Source organism: Rhineura floridana, chromosome 12, assembly GCF_030035675.1.
Source record: "Rhineura floridana isolate rRhiFlo1 chromosome 12, rRhiFlo1.hap2, whole genome shotgun sequence".
Taxonomy (NCBI): Eukaryota; Metazoa; Chordata; class Lepidosauria; order Squamata; family Rhineuridae; genus Rhineura; species Rhineura floridana.
Genome location: NC_084491.1, coordinates 12,865,620 through 12,884,294, shown reverse-complemented (window position 1 = coordinate 12,884,294; position 18,675 = coordinate 12,865,620). Strand labels below are relative to the sequence as shown.

Genomic DNA, 18,675 nt, shown 5'->3' with positions numbered 1-18,675 from the left:
AATCGTTTGGCAAAGTCTTTCGAACTCAAGAAAAGCATTTCTACTTGCTCTTTGGGGAAATTTCTGCCTATCGGTGGAAGTGGGACAGCTTTTTTTTCCTTTTAAAAGCACCCACGCAAAACAACTTGCTTTGTAACAAGGAGGAATGTGTAGGTATATGTGCATATATGGGGATAGAATGAGTAGGCAGTATTATACTTACATACTTCTCACACAAATGTAAGGTTCAGGAGAGTTGACCTTGGATCTAGAATAGGCCATTTATTTAAAAAATGAAATGCGAATTCTTAACAGGATGCAAAATTAAGAATGTGAATTTGAGTAGATTGCCCCATGTGGATTCTCTGTTGATGAGATGCAAAGACAAACTCTAAAACAGGGGCAGCCAGCATGGTCTCCAGATGTTTTAGACTACAACTCCCCTCATCCCTGGTTATTGGCAATGCTGGCTGGGCTGATGGAAGTTGTAGTCCACAACATATGGAGAGCACCATGTTGGCTACCCTTGTTCTAAAAACATGAAGCTCCTTGGAGACCACATTGTCTTTCTGATAAACGGTCTCCAGTTTAAACCAGGTTGTGTAAAAAGGCAGTGTGGACCTCCTAGGTAAGAGCATCCTGCCTCTGTCATTATGACTTGGTGTGGTGCAGCGCTGGTGTCAAGAGATTCTCCCCCTCACCAATGATGGTTTGGGGCTGATCCTGCTTCCACCTACTCAAAAACACTGTTTTCCTCTGTTCAGCTCTTTCCTGCTAACACTTTGAAAGACCCAGGGCAGGTGACATGGGAGGAGGCACATTTTAGCAAGATCTAAAGGCCCAGTCTTGGATACAAACTGCAAAATGCTTGGTACAGAACTGAATCAGATTGACTAATCTAGCTCAGTATTGTTCGTTCCAATTGACAGCAACTCTCCAGGGCAGCCTTTGCCAGCCTGGTGCCCTGCAGACGTTTTGGACTACAACTTCCATTAGCTAGCTGGCTGATGGGAGGTATAGTCCCAAACATCTGGAAGGCACCAGCAAGTTGGCAAAGGCTGCTCCAGGGTTTTTAAATAAGGAGTCTTTCCCAGGAGGTACCTGAAATTTTCAAACTGGAGACTGACCCTGGGACCTTATGCCTGCAAAGATGTGCTCTACCACTGAGCTATAGGCCCATGTTTTATAAGAACCACAGCAAGAGATATGGGCACCTTATTATATATATATTGAGTCTTGAGTTTTGACATGTGTCTTTGGCATGGTTAACTAGTACATTAGCCAGCTTAATTGTTTATAACAGTAATCACACAGTGGGTAGAAACAGCAAACTGACCAGAGATAACTATACTTCTGAGAAAATCACACAGGGGTCTGAAATGTTTCTGGAGGAGGGAGGGATGCTGCCCTTCCTAAATGGCACCCCAAAAGATTACAGTTCTTCTGCTGTGAATGGGCAGCATATATATACAAAAACCCAAATACTGAAGGCATGTCTGCAAAATAGGTCTTTGTCTGCCACTGCCTTTTGTTTTGCACTGAAGCCTAATTCCATCTGTGTCCTGAGAGATCAGTCAATAAACATCAGTAAAACCGTAAAATGACTACAGGCAGGGAGACAGCTCACAAACAGATCCAGCCCAGCCCAGGTGTCCTGCCCAGGCTACCCCCATGCTAATCTCTGTGTACACATTCGACTACTGAAAAACAAGCATCTCATTTTTTTGTGGGCAGGGAAGGGTGAGAAGAAAGAGACAGAGAGAAGATTCATGCTGATATTTTTGAAGGCAGCATTTCAGCAGTCTCAGAGGTTCTGATTGCCAATTTTTATTTTGGTCTGAAGGCACATGAGGCCATCACCTTGCTGAAGCTACGCAGGTCTGGATCTGGCCAGTGCCTGGATAGGAGACCACATGGGAACCACATGCAATGCTGCCTTGGTTTCTATGGTGAAAGAAAGGTGGGGTACAAATGTAAGAAAATAAATAAAAATTTACTAGTCGTGCTCTCAACCTTTTACAATAGGTTGGTATGTACCACGCAGATATTTTCTTACCAACAAAATAAAAGAGATGCGATAACCTTCAGCTACTCAATTTCTGCATGCCCAGCTGTTGTTAAATGGACAGGAAAAGAACCACAAAAATGGCTGGTGACTGTGTAAGAGAACAGAGAAGACCTAAAAATGGTTACAGGGACCATACAACTCCCCTGTTACAACAGCTCCACTGGCTGCCAATTTGTTTCCAGTCACAATTCAAAGTGCTGGTTTTGACCTACAAAGCCCTATACAGCTCAGGTCCAGGCTGACAGATCGTATCTCCCTATATGAATCTGTCCGGGATTTGAGATCTTCAGGTGAGGCCCTTCTTGTGCTCCCCACATCTTCGCAAGTACATATGACGCGGACACGAGATAGGACCTTTCCGGTGGCCGCCCCTAGGCTATGGAACTCCCTTCCAAGTGAGGTGCAATTAGCTCCCTCCTTGCCAAGTAAAGACTGTTTTATTTCAACGGGCATTTGGGATAGAGAACGACCAGGATTAAGTGTCATAGGATTGGTGACTATAGTATATGATTTTATTATTTTAAATTGTCAGCTGTTTTTAACGTATGTTTTATGGTTTTAATTTTTCTCATAGTTTAATTCTATTTTTAATTGTATATTTCTGTATGTTTTAACGGTGTTGTTTTTTAGTTGTAAGCCGCTCTGAGTCCTATTGGAAAAAGGGCGGGGTAGAAATAAAGTTTATTATTTATTATTATTATTATTAAAAATGGATTCTCCACACAGACAAACCCTGCCCAAGTCCTTCCTTGCTCCTTCTACCATATTTACTCTTCTCAATAATACTTCATAACCTCCTTTCACATCTCCATCTCATTCTGTCTCACACAATCCAATACTTGAAATATTTGCAAATGAAATTATACACACACATATACCCCAATTATTTGGGGATTTTGTTAATCTTCCATTTTAAACTCTGATGTTATTGTATCTCATGGTGGAAACGGGTGTTGTTTTTCTACCCTCCAAGTCTAACAGCCCTGCAGAGGCACATAGCCAGTCAATCCTTGGAAGATAAGAGCAGCAGTTTGATCTTAAAGCTGCAGGGAATTCTCAGGGGCTTGACGGCCATCTCTGAGGCACTCATGACTTTCAAGGTCCAAGGGCAGAGACTGGATGTTGTCCCTGCTGTTAGAGATTAGTCAGGTCTCATGCCCCCACCCTAGTAGAGGTAGGTAGAGTCTTCATGGTGCTGCCATAGGCTGAATAGGCTACTGAATACTGGATACTGTACAGTTAACCCCCCTTAACAAACTACAGTTCCCAGGATTCTTTGGGGGAGGGAGAACGTGCTTTAAATGTATGTTGTGCACACAGCTTTAGGCAGAAAATCCAAACAGCATCATTTCACAAATTAACACATGGCACAATGATGATGATGAATGAATGAATGTATATATCGCTTTTCTATAAAAGTACACAAGGCAGAAGTTCTCCAGGTCATGTTCCACAAAGTAAATAAGACCTGCACTATGTCACAGGATAACTTTCCAGGGGACAGGGCCTTTCAGATTAGGTCAGTTCATCTCCCATCTGTAATGTCACACCCAAATCAGCCACCTAAGATGGTTCTCTCTTTCTCTGCCTTTGTGGGCTCTTCAGTCTGGGTATGTCAAAACGCAGGGAGGTAACAGCCACACTCTGAACTGCAAGTTTAGCTCAGCAACATTTTATTGGCAGGACAAGCTGTACAGGCAATAATGACAATCCTCTTTTCCCAGAGTGAACAAAACAGACACTCTCCTTATACAAGCTGACCAAGTCTAGTGGTGGTGTACACCACAGCCGTAACACATCTCCACAGAATCCCCCTGTCTAGGTAGGGAGATCAACAGTCTTTATCCAACAGGCTAGGTCTGCAGTTTTCAGACTTGGGGGGTGGGAGTGGTTGGGGTCCTCACAAGCTCCTCAGCAGTTGTCAACAAGATCAGTAATGAGAGGCAAACTCTCCAAAAGGAAAGCTTGCCAGTCAGTCACTACCAATCTCCCCCTGCAAACGTGCTGCTTCAAGGGGAGTGATGAGGACGTTCAGGCTTCGCTCTCACTTTCTATGGGTTGGTAAAGCAGGTCTGGCTCAAGACATTTCACCACTTGAGCCAAACAACAAGATGGTGCTCCCCTTCAATTCCACGCACAGAAGTTGAATGGACTGAGACACTTGATAGCAAAGGGATAGCAAAGAGATAGCATCGTCCAGTGCAAGCTGGTTTTAATGGCTAGGGAAGTACGAAGGCATCTTTTGCCCTATATTTGTTACATGCAGCATTATTTCCATTCCCTTGCACTTAAGCCTTCCACTAAAAACTACATTGTTTGTCTTGCTCTCTGCTGTGACAAAATTACGTTAAATCACGTAAGTGACCTTGCCATAACGTTATTCCACACCATTCATTTGATGCAAAGGAAATGCAATGCAAACGGGGTGGGTGGCAATGTAACCAATGATGTGTCATTTGCAGACTGCAACCAACAGTCAATGCCGATCATATTCGCTGGATTGATTTCCGTTCTGGACACAGGATGAATAAGTGAACATCGGCAATTTCCACTCCTCTTTTTGTTTGAATTCTCTGCATTCCCCACCTGTGGCACACAGCTCTGATCTCCAGAGGGGAATTGTTGGGGAGGGGCTGCCACTGTGGGCCCTCCAAGCAGCTGCCACCTGAGGCACTTTGTCTCATGGTACGGCTGGCCCTAAATAGGGAGGATGAGTAGGCTTGGCCAGTGCACTGTGAGACTTAGAACAAGTGCCAGAATCCTCTGCAATGTGCTGGCTTCTGAGGCACAGGCATACCGGGGGGGGGGGGAGCAGGAAAGGCTTCCCTGAAGGTAGGGAATCTGAAAACCACCGAAGTAGGATGCCGAGTCTGAACCTGCAAGATGTTGCCAAGCTATTTCTTGAAAACAAAGCCTGTTTATACTGAGGAGAGAATCAGCTCCAGCAGGGCTGGTCTCAACCTGCACGCTCTCTCTCCAGTGGCTGGGCCTGTCTCAACACACACAGCACTGCCTAGCTGGAGTAGGGAGAACAGCACTGTTAGCACTGGGCAAGAGGCTGCAGGAGGCACAGACGTCTCAGTGTTCTTGGCCTGATACAATCCCCCCACTGTCTTCTTTTACTCTGACTCCACAGCTGCATATCCCCAGCCATTTGAGAACTCATGCTGTGGCTAGACTCCAGCTGCTAGAGGATAGTTTAAACCTAGAAATCTCCCTCCGATCTTGACCCCTGACTTTGGAGATGAAAGGAGACCACCAGAATGGAAAGATCAAGAAGATGAAAGGTTTCGGCAAACAGGCCAAGATTTCCAGTGAGAGGACGGAAGTCCTGCACATCTGTAGTGGTCCCTGGCTTCTGTTGCTGTCATATTCAGAAAGGAGCTGCGGACAATGGGGGCTTATGCAAAAGCAGTAATACCCTCATTGCTTTTTGCTTGGGGCCACCAGCACAAATGTCAGTAACTGTAAGAGGAGTGACCCCCCTCCCCTTTGTTTCTCTCCTATGACTCCAACGATAAGAATCAATATTAAACTCTTTGCAACAAGTGTTCAAAATGCAGCTCAGCAGTAAGAAGGGTGCATCTCAAGGGGGAACAGACAATTTAAGCTGAAGGAATGCCCAAACTGGGCCCCAGCAGTGCAGTAGGCCTATGAATTTGCTAACTCTGATAAGAAAGGGGAATGATTGCAAGTCATTTCAGATCAAACTTCTTAAATGAGTCCTTTAGATGGACAGGTCATTTGGAAGAAAGTCCAGCAGGCAAAGCCTTTGAGGAAGGTTAAACAAGGTTCAAAAATGGTAATACTGGTGGCCATGCAGTCTCTCACACTGCATACAGTTAGTGGCACAGCCTCCTCTTGGCAGGGTCCAAGGGTTCCTGCAGAGCACATAGAGGGGTGCGGGTGCTCAGGTGGTCCAAGCAGCCCATCAATTGTGCTGGGACATTGGTTACACAGTCTCCAAAACACCAATGCAGTATTTGGGTCATAGGGTCACAGTCCACTTCCGCCTTGTGTTGCTGCTATGAGAGAGAGCAGAAGAGATGACACTCCCAGATTTCTTCACAAAGAGGAAACTCAGTTGGGGCTGCAGGTAAAGGGCCCAGGGGGTTATCTGCATTGTCTGCTCAACCCAAATCTCTTACGTGTCATGGAAAGAGTGGCAAGAATGAAGCTTCATAAATACTGGAAAAAAAGAATTAAGACTGCAATCACCCCATACAAGGAAGCCAAGACACAGAACTGGAAGACAGTGGCCAAGGAACAGAGGATTCCAGATGACAAACGGGAAAACCTTGCTTGAACACAACTTGAGGTCAAAGCTGGCTCTCAACACCATCTCCCTCTTTCTGCTCCTTATCTACAGATTGCAAGACACCTCTCCAAGGAAACCGGATACAAGGGCAGGAGAAGATTCTGACTCAGTTTCCACTTGGCACACAAGGGGTTGGTCAAGGAGCAGTCACACAAGCGCAACATAATTTCCAGGGAAAGTGCCAAATTTTTGTGTTCTTCTAGACACACCTAGGGTAGAAACAAAGGCACAAAAGAGATCCATGATGAGAGGACAGGAGATTCAAAGTTGCCTACCCTGCAGTAGAGACTTTTCCCCCCAGGAGAGTTCAGATAAAGTCTTTTGAAATAAATGTTGGCCTCTAAAGGAAGTCAAGAATTCACTCCACTAATGCATCACTACATTAAGTACCAGCATTTAGGTCCTCAGTAGTATCCTCCCATCCTACTTTTTTAGGGGGGGTCTCTCAGGGACTTCTTGCCATATTGCAGCATGATCTGAAGGGTAGGAACTCTGTCCAACCTACATTACACTGAACCATGCAATGGGTGAGCAATTTGATTGCCATTTTTGGACTCCCAAGTAAAACGTGGGCATTTGGGTGGTGACCAATGCCAGGCAAATAGAGCTTGCACCACAGATATACAGGCACAGAGAAGCTCACATTCCTGCAAGCCAAATGGCTTCTTTCAGTTTGGTACCTGAAACTGAAGTCTGTCTGATACTGATACTCTGGCCTGGCTCACACATCATGGTAAGTCAAAATATGGCTTCCCGTGACAATGCAAACGTGCTGGCTCCTGCAGAAGAAATCACACCCACTTTGCTTTTTGGGTCAGCACAGGATGGCAGGTAAGTCAAGGTTAGGCTTAGTATGTTATCCAACCTCAGGATTATGGTTAAGGTCTCTCCTTAACCATGATCTGTAACCACAGTGCAAACCCTGGCTTAGATGCTGCACTGCACACCTAAAAAGCCTGGAGAAGAGCAAAATGGCTGTGATCTCCTCCTGGGGAGCCACCATGTTCATGCTTTGGCTTAGCGTGACATGCAGACATGGCCTCTGTGTCATGGTACTCTTTTCTTAACTCTATGGGTCCCAAAGAAGCAACCGACACTCCTCCCCCCACATTCTAGTCCTAGAACTGTACACCCACCCACCCCTGCCATCAACTGTGGTGCCAAGTTGCCTTGCAGTGGTCTCTTCTCCCCAGAGACATACCCACAAACCAGCCATCATCACATTGCTGCATGACATCCACTCGGTCCCCTTCATGAAGCTCCAGCTCATCCTCATTCTGAGGTCTGTATTGATAGAGCGCCTGGTACCTGGACAACACAAGCTGTAGGTTAGTGCACTTCCTTTCTTGTTTCTTTAAGTGTTGGCCTCGGAGCTGGGAAACCAGGGTTCAAATCTCCACTTTGCCATGAAGCTCACTGGGTGACTTTGGGTCAGTCTAACCAACCTCACAGGGTTGTTGTGAGGATGTATTGGTCACAGGGAGGGGAAAAAGGTATGACAGGCACCCATTACCTGCACTTTTCGGAAACAGCTGAAGACATTTTTGTTCTGCTAAGATCTCCCAGCTGGATGAACAGGCCTCTGCCATGGGTGTCTACTTTGTATTGTTTTAAAATTTATCTGCTGTTATTTTCTCTGTTGTTGTTAACTGTTTTTATTGTATTTTGTACATCGCCTTGAGACATGTGTGGAAGGCAATTTAATCATCATAACTGTAATAATAAAATAAATATAAATAAAAATGTGTGTGTGTATATATATATATATTATAAATATATATTATATTATATATATCACTCCAAACACTGTATCACCTGTGTGTACCTCAGGGAGACAGCCACTTTTACAAGCACTAGGACAGGCAGGACATATTACATCAAACAGAACATCACCTGCAGGTCCTGCAATATAATTTATGTCATCAAATGCAAAAGACCAGGATGTTATATCCAATACATAGGAAAAACCACAACTGACCTACGCACGCGCTTCAGAAACCACAAGTCGGCAATCTTGACAAAAAGAGTGGAGCAACCAGTTGCAAAACATTTCAACATTGAGGGTCACAGCCTGTTGGACTATTCCATAACAGCTATAGAGATGCCAACGGATCCAGCAGCATTGACTGAAAGGGAGAACGTTTGGATATATTCTCTGGACACATTGGCACCACATGGTCTGAACCTGGAGGACAGTACCAGCACTACTTAGCTTCTGCAAATGAAGCCCCTCTGAGCATTCCATCCTTGAAACTCTATAACTGCCACCTTGGTAACAGCATTTGTATGTTGGCAGCTGTTGAAGGCGGAAGCCGAAACATTTTGGTATTACAATAAAAACTTCTGTTTTGTTAATCACAATTAAGTGTGTGCGTGTGTATGTGTGTGTGTGTGTGTGTATATATATATATATATATATATATGTACCTCAAATAGCAAAGACTTCAAAAGCAAATCAAAGAATAAGGAGGAGAGGACATTTTTGTTCCATACTTCCACTCAGCAGGCTGTGCAGATAAAAGCCACTGAAATGTGCTTTGCACATGAAAGAGAAATGTGCTGAGACAAACGCTCTGGGCTGCTCTCCTCCCCCCCCCCAATCTCCTCTTCCCCTGATATCTTGTGGGGGAGCATGAGGTGGCTGAGGGGGAGCGGGCAGAGGCACTCTGGCTGGAAACGCTAAGTTGTCTTGGCCTTTCAAGCAGGAGAGCTGGTAATGCCTGGCAAAGGCCAGCCAAGGCACAGGTAGAGCAGCCAGCAGCTTCCGCTTCCGTAGGCACTGTGCAAGCCCGTCTGAAAAAGGGTCTTGTTCCCAGCAACAATCCAGACACTGTCCCAGGCTGACACCCCAGGGGAGCGTCTGCAGCCAGCCCTCCCCACGGGTCACTTCACAGGGCTGGATGGATGGGCCTGGCCAGCTGCCAAGCGAAGGAGCAAAGCTGCTCCCTCTCTGCACTTCCTCACCACTGGCAACCAGCCTTCACTTACGGGGTCCACTGTATGTTGGACTGGGGAGCTTCGGAGGCGTGCCCAGTGCTGCAGGATTTTGAAGCCTGAAGAGCAGCTGCCTGTGGACAAAGGAGGGGGGAGGAGAAGCCATGGTGAGGACAGAGTGTGCCACCTGAACCAGGAAGCTGGGACAGAGATGCAGGGAAAGGACATGCTGCTAAAGTAAGGGGAACTGGTAGGAGCAGATGGAGAGGCCGACCAGGAAAACCCTGAGGGACGGCACCATGTCCTGAGCTCTTGGAACAGGGAGTGCAATTAATCTCAAGAATAATTTCAGTAAAATATGCACATACCAGCTCTTATACATGACAGGCGGGGAAGAAGGAATCTGGAAATCTTTGCGAATTCTCTCACCCCAAGAAATGCAGATGCTGATGCTGATCCTCTGAATAAGCAAGCTTAGGAACCATAATGCATTGTGTGCACTGCAAAAGTGCTATAGAAGCGACATTAACAATATAATATACAATTCACTAATAGGCAAAAAACCTTGCGGTTTAAGAACTTACCTATAGCCCATAGATATTTCTACCAAACTTTAAAAATCAGGGAAAATGGGCAGCTATAGTGAATGCACCAGGGGAGCAGGAGACCTGAACTCCTCTCTGAGATATTGTACTGCCCTACAAAGTTGTCAAAATGCAAACACCATTTGGGTTGGTCTTTCACAGTCCAATCCACTTGCTGTGTAGCTTGGAAGAATTTGGTAACATGTGCCTCTGAGCATATGGTGAGTGGTGGCAACAGCTGCCATCTCCAAAGATGGAGAATTATGTTTGTTGGTGTTCTTCTTACTTTGCTTCTTTCCTGTGTTACTAATGTTTCTACAGAGAATCTAAACCAGAAATTTCCCCCCCTCCTTATTCATCCTAGAAATCTGTGTCAAAAGTATTTTTATTAATTTCAAAGCCTTTTTATTGGTCACTGTCATGTGATGGTGAAGACAGCCTTTTGTGTTTTATATTGGAAGTTATGTTCTATTTCTAAAGTTCAAAGTTTATTACTGTACAATCATAGATCCACATACATACAAAAGAATAATTTAAAATCACAAGGAATCTAAAGTAATTTCCTCAATAGGGCCAGGGGATACTACTTGGGTTTTTCGAATAGATTGGGCTACATATAGGAATTTTGCTACTTGTACAGACTTGGCTTTATCATTTTCGGACAAAAGATATTGTAATAGCCACTCTGTGGTACTACCAGGATATCTTGATGTTAATGGGAGAATGAATTTTTCCCTTATTTCTTTGTATAGCTCACAGACAAAAAACACATGTTCGACAGATTCTACCATTTGTGACTTGCAAATACATATCCGATTAGCCTTTGGTATACCTTGGAAGCGACCTGTTAAAAGCGCAGAAGGTAAACAGTTGAATCTCGCTCTGGAAAATAAAAACCTATAGTGAGGGAAAGCTAAATCTTCCAAGTATGATGCATATAATGGAAAACGAAAACTTAAGCCGAAGTAGGAAGGAGAACAGGATGTACACGCCTTAGTAGGTATTGGTGATCTATATCCTCTACCCGTTGTCAAATAGTACGTTTAGCCTGCTCAGGTTCCCATAGAGCCAAAAGATCTAAGGATAGGCCTATGTGGTTTAGTTTTTCATTGAACATCTTAATCCAAGAGCTCTCAAAAGGATCCTTCCATATTAAATGAAGGTATCCCAATGAGGGGCCGGAATAGGCCAATCTAATCCAGAAACTAAAAGCCAATGTTCTATTTCTATTTGGGTGCATTAACAGTTGAATCTGAAACTGCAGTTTGATGTAAAATCAGACTGATTACAATATGTTGCTACTTCAGCAATGACTCTAGTTGTTGGAAAAAAGAGGATCCATGTTTTCAGCCTGCTATGTTTAAACCACTTTATTTAAGGCAAGGTGGGCATGGTCAATTAAAAACATAGATCACACCTAGAATTTTGCTAGAATATATTTCACCTCCCACTGTTTTATCTTGTGCAAATTGAGACGCTTCTGAGGTCCACTGGAGACTATTTTGCAGAAGTCAGTGCCATTATTCCACTATTACGTTTGGAGTATTTTTAGTATAAATTTTGCAAAGTGTTGCTGTACTTCACATATTCATAGAAACAAATGCAAAAGAAAATGATTTCCTATAGGAAACTTCACTAAAATTGCAAAGTAAATCAGACATTTAAAGTGACCATCTCAACTATATCAACTGTCTTAATAATGTTGCTTCCTCCCGGCTAAAACAAGATCAGCACAGGACATATCTTCTTTCTATTATCTGGGCTGATTACAGGTGTTGCCACCACTCACCACATGCTCAGAGGCACATTACCAAATTCTTCCAAGCTACACAGCAAGTGGATTGGACTGTGAAAGACCAACCCAAATTGTGTTTGCATTTTGACAACTTTGTAGGGCAGTACAATATCTCAGAGAGGAGTTCAGGTCTCCTGCTCCCCTGGTGCATTCACTATAGCTGCCCAATTTCCCTGCTTTTTAAAGTTTGATAGAAATATCTGTGGGCTACAGGTACATTCTTAAACTGCAAGGTTTTTTGCCTATTAGTGAATTTCCCTGCTTTTTAATCCAGGAGGTAAGAAATGGGATCCTGTGCAAGTTTGCTGAGAATGGATTGATCATTTGCATGCTTATTGAGTTAAGTGGGATTTACACACACACACACAGCAATCATGCTTGGGATAGGTGAAACTGACCACAGGGGATGGGGAAGGGAGGAGGGGGAGGAGAGAAGGACAGATGTGGTCATTTGCATGTTTATTGAGTTCAGTGGGATTTACTCCCGTGCAATCATGCTTAGGATAGGTAAAACTGACCGGGGGGGGGAGGGACGGAGGAATGGAGTGGGCAGGGGAGGTGGAAGAAGGAAGAGGGGAGGGGAGGAGGCAGGGAGAGGAGAGGGGAAGGAGGGAAAAGGCAGGTCTGATCATTTGTATGATTATTGAGTTGAATTGGATTTACTCCTATGCAATCATGATTAGGATAAATAAAACTGACCAGGCTGGGCCTGGCAACCAAGACGTCTTCTGTATCTTGCAAAGCTGGGCAGGGGGAAGGGAGAATTCTACCTTGTGGTTTTTCCCATTACAGTGTTGCAAGAACACCTGCACTTGGCTGACTTTCTCTTCTCCTAAAGATACAGGATCAGTCTCAGGCCCTGAACCTGGCAACCCTACCTCCCATCCAAATTTAAAACAAAGCTGTTCCTGGCCACATCTACACCAGGCCTCTATTACACTTTGGGCAATCATTATTTATTTATCTATTTATTTAGTGTATTTATATACCGCCCCATAGCCGAAGCTCTCTGGGCGGTTTACAATAACTAAAAACATTAAAAACAAACATACAAATTTAAAAACACATCTTTTCAAAACAATTTAAAACAATTTATCATGGCTTCTCTCAAAGCCAATCATGGCTTCTCTCAAAGAATCCTGGGAAGTGTAGTTAGGGAAGGGTGCTGAGACCTTCAATCAGAGTGGCTGACTGTTAAACCCTTCTCTCAGAGGAATAGGAGTCTCCTCTCAGCACCCTTCACAAACTACACTTCCCAGGATTCTTTGAGGGAAGCCATGACTGTCTCAAGTGAAATCAAGTCTGTTATGGGTGTGGCCCTCTGATTAGCCAAGCCCAGCAGCTGTGATGCTTTTAGAACACTGACAGTTGGTCCTTACTGAGCATGCCCTGTGTTATAATAGGCTTCCAGCCAAAATTTCTTAAATTAATTAAAAATCAACCAGGCATTTTTTTAACTTTTAAAACTGCAGAAGATGAAGGTCAGAGTATGGGGCAAGGTCAGTATTAGGATTACAGGTACTCTGTGAACATGGCTGATTTTTAATGAATTTCAACAGATTATGAGAACTCTGGCAGAAAAAAGTCCAAAGGGGCTCTGAGGTTTTTCTCTCTCTTTTTAGACTTTGAACTCTCGATTCTCTCTGACTGTTTTGTGTATTGCCATGAAAATTGACAGGGTTGTTAAGCAAGCTTTTCTGAGTTCAGAACTATAAGTTTTGTAAGGTTTTGTTTTGAAATGAGCTTATGGGAAGCATCAGAATGTCATGCGGGGGGTATTTTCCATTTAACATTGCGGAATGTGAAAAATCTCCGCTGGCTATAGTATACAGCCACTCTCGTGGCTGTATAATATAAACACTGAAAATATGCGAATATTGAAACTTGGTTATAATGAATTATAACTACCTTTGCATCTCTATGGTGCACACTCCATTTGCCTGGCACTGGTTTCAAACCAAGTAAATGTGAAATTTCAAAGAGCTGTTGGCTGAGCCAAGGCTGGTTGTGTTCACAAAAATTGGGAGTGCAATTCTTAAGTGGATGAGCTGCACAGAAAGGGTCACCTTTGCACAGCTGGGTACACTCCAGCCACACAGAAGTCAGAATTTTCTATGCACATACCTCTCTCCATCCAGGCAAGCCAGAGACACATTCCAGCCAAGCAAAAGCATTCAAGGATGACATGGGGTAAGGTTAGTAAGGGACGAGGCTAGGGGGAAAAGCGATGGGGCTGGGGGACAGCCATGAGGGTCAGGTAGAGAGGAGCGGACTGCCACATTTGGATTCTCCACCCCTGCGGTAAGGATTACCAAGATAATGTCCAAGAAGTGACTCAAGGTGTGCTATATAAATGCAAAGTATTATTATCTCTCTAGTTTGCATCATTCAAACTAATGTACAGCTGGAATCTTAGCCTTTCAAGAGTGACCAGCTTTTCTGGGGCAGATTTTACTCCTGCTTCCTCTCAGAGAGAAGCGTAGTTGCCCTCTCTGACACCACTTTTGGTGCATCAGCACCTGGCACCCTTGGGTAGCTGCCAGAGACCTGGCACCTTGGCAGGGCCCATTGACACCTGTCCTGGGTAGCTTCAGCCTGCTATTTTAGTTTCCCACAATGCCTATGTTGATGCTATGCCGGGAAATGGAAGGGAAGGAATTGCTGCCTGCCATTGCTATGACCAGGTAAAGAATACCTGTCAAAGAGTGGGCCCTGGGTTTCATGCTCCCTTAAAAGCTAGGGTAAGGGAGATGCCTACTGTTGTACGAGGGGAAAGGGGAAAGGAGGACATGCCTTAGGTGGATAACAGCCAGCGTCTCACCTGTAGTGGGAGGAAAGCTCGCGGTTGTGAAGCCAAGGTTGGGGCAGCAGGCTGTAGTGGCTCCTGTATCTGGAAGGATGAGGCTGGCTGTGGGCTGCTCCTGGATGTTCCGACTGGGCTCTGGTTCTGGGGACTGAACGACGCAGCTCTGGGTGTGCTCTGAGGTTTGCAGGGCACGGCCTCTGTGTGTTCAAACTTTGGGGATGCAGGGAAAGTAAATCCAGAGTGGCTAGAGGAGGAGGACAGCACGTCTGCAGCCAGGGAACCTTGCAGGCTCAAAGGCAAGGTATCGGACTGCCACCTGCTGCCCAAGCTAGGGGAATGCGGCTGGGATGGTGAGCCAGAACGGACCTGGAGGCCTGGAGAGGAAGGAAACTCCTCCGAGTTCTTCACTCTCGGCTCCTTCACCACCTGCACGTAGTTGGCTGGGAAAATGCCCTGGCGGTTGGTGCCAGAGATGCGGCCTTCATACCAATTTCCATCCACTCGGCGGACCAGACAGATGCGCTCACCCTAGCAACAAAGGAGAGGAAAAGATTAGCACATTCAGGAGCAAGAGGTTGCTACTGGGCAGGGGGGAAGCACTCTGGACACATTGCAAAAAGTGGTTTAGAGTTTGTGAAACCCACATGTAGATTGTAATATGTGATGAACACACACACACTTGTTCTTTTGCTGTGTGCATTTGCTGGAAAGTCACAATTGGTTGTAGGTTCCTAGCAACTGCACACTGCATGTATATGCAGCAAAACCATAAAACCAAAACCCCTCACATACTTTATAATGAGGATCCAGTTTTCTAGTTTGCAGAAGCTCCTTCCCCAAAGGAATTTTCTAACATGTGAAACAGCTCTGCTTTGGCCCAAAGACCAGCCATGACCCTGGTGGGAATGTTCTACTTGACAGATAAAGAAATGCTGAGACAGCATTGTTCTGAGCTGCAGAGTTGCTGGTCTGTTGGAAGGCAGGTACCGAATGTCCTTCAACCCTCAGATCAGAATTGCTTCTGCTACAGTGCTGCTTAGTTAGGTTAGAGGACCTGGCCTCAGTTTCATTTCTCCATCCAACAAAAACAACAAAACCAAAACAGGCTCTTTCATTATCTGAACTAGCAGCCAGCTGAGATGATAAAAAACTAGGCATGTGCGGGATATATACATTGGAAATCCATACTTCACAAGGTCCCTTCTTTTGAAACTGCCATTATAAATTGATTCATAAATTTTGGATTCTCTGCAAGAGATAACTTCTGAATTGGACTTTAGCTTTTGCTGTTGTAAAAATGATGGGTTTCTAGTCCTCACTGATTGTGAGACATCTGAAAATGTTCAGGCAGCATCCGGAAAATGATCCTGTCTTTAGTGGCCAAACATCTCAGCAATGGCTGTCCCTCCCTGTTCCTCCCTCTCCTTATTTCCAGTCAGAGGCTTTGTCCTATAAACCCACATACATGCCACTTGCCCATCTCTTTTGCCTTGCTTCTATTATAGTGCTCTTTGTAAAAGACCATCAAATCAAGCATCAACTCCAATATAAAGCCCAGAACAAAACGTGTAAACTATGCAAAATATAATTGATGCTCAATCCAGCAAAATAGCATAAAACGTTATTTGGTTAATTTATCTTTAGCATAGAACTTGGAGTTTCTTTGGTGCAAAGCTCTCCAAGGAGGCAATGATAGCAAGGTAAAGTATTAACAGCCCAGTCTAGGCTGGCTCTGCTATTAGAGAAGACTGAGGTGGCCTGCCTCAGGAAGCAGATTTGGAGGTTACCATTAAAAGGGCACTGAAATTGCTAATTATTTGGTTTATTACATTTTTTTATCACTGTGGGAGACATCATTTGGATCTTCTGCCCAAGGCACTAAAATGTTGCTGGCTGTCTCAGAGCTGAGTTTTATGAGAAGCAGAAACAGACAACCAAACATCTGTTAGAAGGAATGAGCTGGCCTGGAGCCCACGAGGCAGTGGGAACAGCAGACTCTGAAGCCCTTTGTCAGTGGCCTCATCCTGATTTGGAATTCTTTTTTTTCAGCCAATCTTTAGGTTCCCCCCCACCCACAACATCCCTATCCTCCCTCCCCTCCTCCCCTCCTCCCCCCGTTCTTTGTTTGATTTCACTTTGGTACCTTCCGAAATGACAGCTCTACCGCCAGGTCGCCTTTGAAGTTGTACTGAGCTACAGCTTCTCCGTATTCCAGGACTTGGATGGTGGGGGATTTGATAGGCTTGGGGATTTCTGTTGGAGGCAGGACCTATTGGAAAGAGAGGCAGCAGTGGTGGCAGCATGGCACAACCAATTATGGCTTTAGTCCAGCTTTGTAAATAAACCCAAACGACAATGCCATACGCCAATGGAACCAATTACCTAGAGGGGTAGTGGGCTCTCCGACACCGGAGGCCTTCAAGAGGCAGCTGGACAGCCATCTGTCGGGAATGCTTTGATTTGGATTCCTGCATTGAGCAGGGGGTTGGACTTGATGGCCTTATAGGCCCCTTCCAACTCTACTATTCTATGATTCTATGAAAAGTTACTAGTCTATAAGGTGTGTTTTTTTAACTAGACTGCCAGGGACTGATAGAGAAGGGGCAGAGAGGTTTTAGGCTCGGCAGTCAAATGTGGTCTTCCAGGCTTCTCTGTCTGACCCTCACTGGCTAGCTATGCACCCTTCTCTGAATGTTTTTCCCTGGCTAGAATGTGTCCTTGAACTCTGCTAATGCTTCTTGCTTGCCTGGAGGGAGGAGAGAGGAGGGTGCATGACTGTGTGTAGAAACTAGCCTACTGTACTATACAAAATGTGCATCCATTGCACTGCCCTCTTTTGCTTCTGGCCCTCTAGAAGGCTGCCTGGAAGGGAATGCCACCCTTGGCCTGTTTGCAGAAAAAAGGGCTCCTCTCCTCCAGCAGCCCTCCAGGTTTCTATGCTGAGTTCAGAAGGAGGATAGAGTGCCTTGTCCCTCCTCTGCCAGCCCATTCATTTACCTGCCTTTATGGTATTCCATTCACTCTCCTGCAAGAAATGCCTTGTCACCTGTGGCTCCCAGGCTAGCGCACACACACACACAAGTTTCAGTTCTTGGGTTCAGTTCCATGCGCAACTTGTGGAAGCCATTTTCTAGAGCAGTAGCCAAGATAGTCTTTATCACTTTCTGTATTTTTCTGCTTTTCATTTCCCTCTGACTTTGCTTTTTACAATCCCCCTCCTCCAAGCCACATGTGTATATATCTGAGATGTATGTATAATGCTTCATGCATCTGATGATGTAGACAATCCACCATGAAAGCTTGTACTTGTTGTTAGCCTTGGTGGTGTCACAAGACTCTTTGCTGTCTTCCTGGCTATGCCCACACCATGCATTTAAAGCACATGGCTTCCCCCAAATAATCCTGGGAACTGTAGTTTGTTAAGGGTTCTGGGAACTGTAGCTCTACAGCTCCCAGGATTCTCTGGGGAAAGTCACGTGCTTAAATGTGATTTAAATGTATGGTGTGTACACAGGCTGGGAAATGGGACTCTCTGCCTAGAGAGTTTTGGGAACCACCAAGACTTTTTTGGGAGCTCACAGAGAATCACCATCATGTGCAGTGGTGTTTCTTCCCCATCTACTACTACTATTACTACTATTATTATTAATATTAACAGCCCGCCTTTCACCAACAGGTGCCAGAGTTACAAAATCAAAAACACAATATTAAAAAGAATTAAAACATATTTCAATCACGAGAATAGGGTGGGTTCTGAAAACATACATCGCAGGAGCCGAAGGCCAGGATAAAGAGGTGTACCTTTAGACCAGCCTTTCCCAACCAGTGTGCCTCCAGATGTTGTTGGACCCCAACTCCCATCAGCCTCAGCCAGCATTGCCAATGGTCAGGAAAGATGGGAATTGTGGTCCAACAACATCTGGTGGCCCACTAGTTGGGAAAGGCTGCTTTAGACCTACACTTTAGGCCACAGTGAAATGTTTCCCATGCACACCTATTCCATAGGCATGTGGGGTCATTTTCTCCCACTTCCTCAGAAGGTTCCTTGTTCAAGTAACAACTCTAAGGATTTGTTCACCCAAGGGGTTACTCTAAACCAGTGGTTTTCATGCTCTCTCCCACAGGGAACCTTTTCCACACTCTTCACTTGAACCCCAGCATAGTGCAGGAGTCTCTGGAGCATATATTAGG

General features: G+C 44.9%; 1 protein-coding gene across 5 annotated transcripts in view; it reads right to left on the bottom strand.

Moving 5' to 3' along the window:
• Positions 1–3,703: 3,703 nt before the first annotated feature.
• Positions 3,704–18,675, bottom strand: part of SORBS3 (sorbin and SH3 domain containing 3) — a 131,868-nt gene continuing 116,896 nt past the window's right edge. For 4 of the 5 annotated variants that reach the window (XM_061593340.1, XM_061593339.1, XM_061593342.1 and 1 more), the window contains 5 exons: positions 16,628–16,753; positions 14,500–15,012; positions 9,354–9,433; positions 7,567–7,673; positions 3,704–6,574 (listed from right to left, as the gene is read on the bottom strand). In XM_061593340.1, coding sequence (XP_061449324.1) covers positions 6,513–6,574; positions 7,567–7,673; positions 9,354–9,433; positions 14,500–15,012; positions 16,628–16,753 — 888 coding nt within the window. In that variant the 3' untranslated portion in view covers positions 3,704–6,512. The remainder of the gene's footprint in view (positions 6,575–7,566; positions 7,674–9,353; positions 9,434–14,499; positions 15,013–16,627; positions 16,754–18,675) is intronic. The other variant, XM_061593344.1, reaches the window with a different exon arrangement.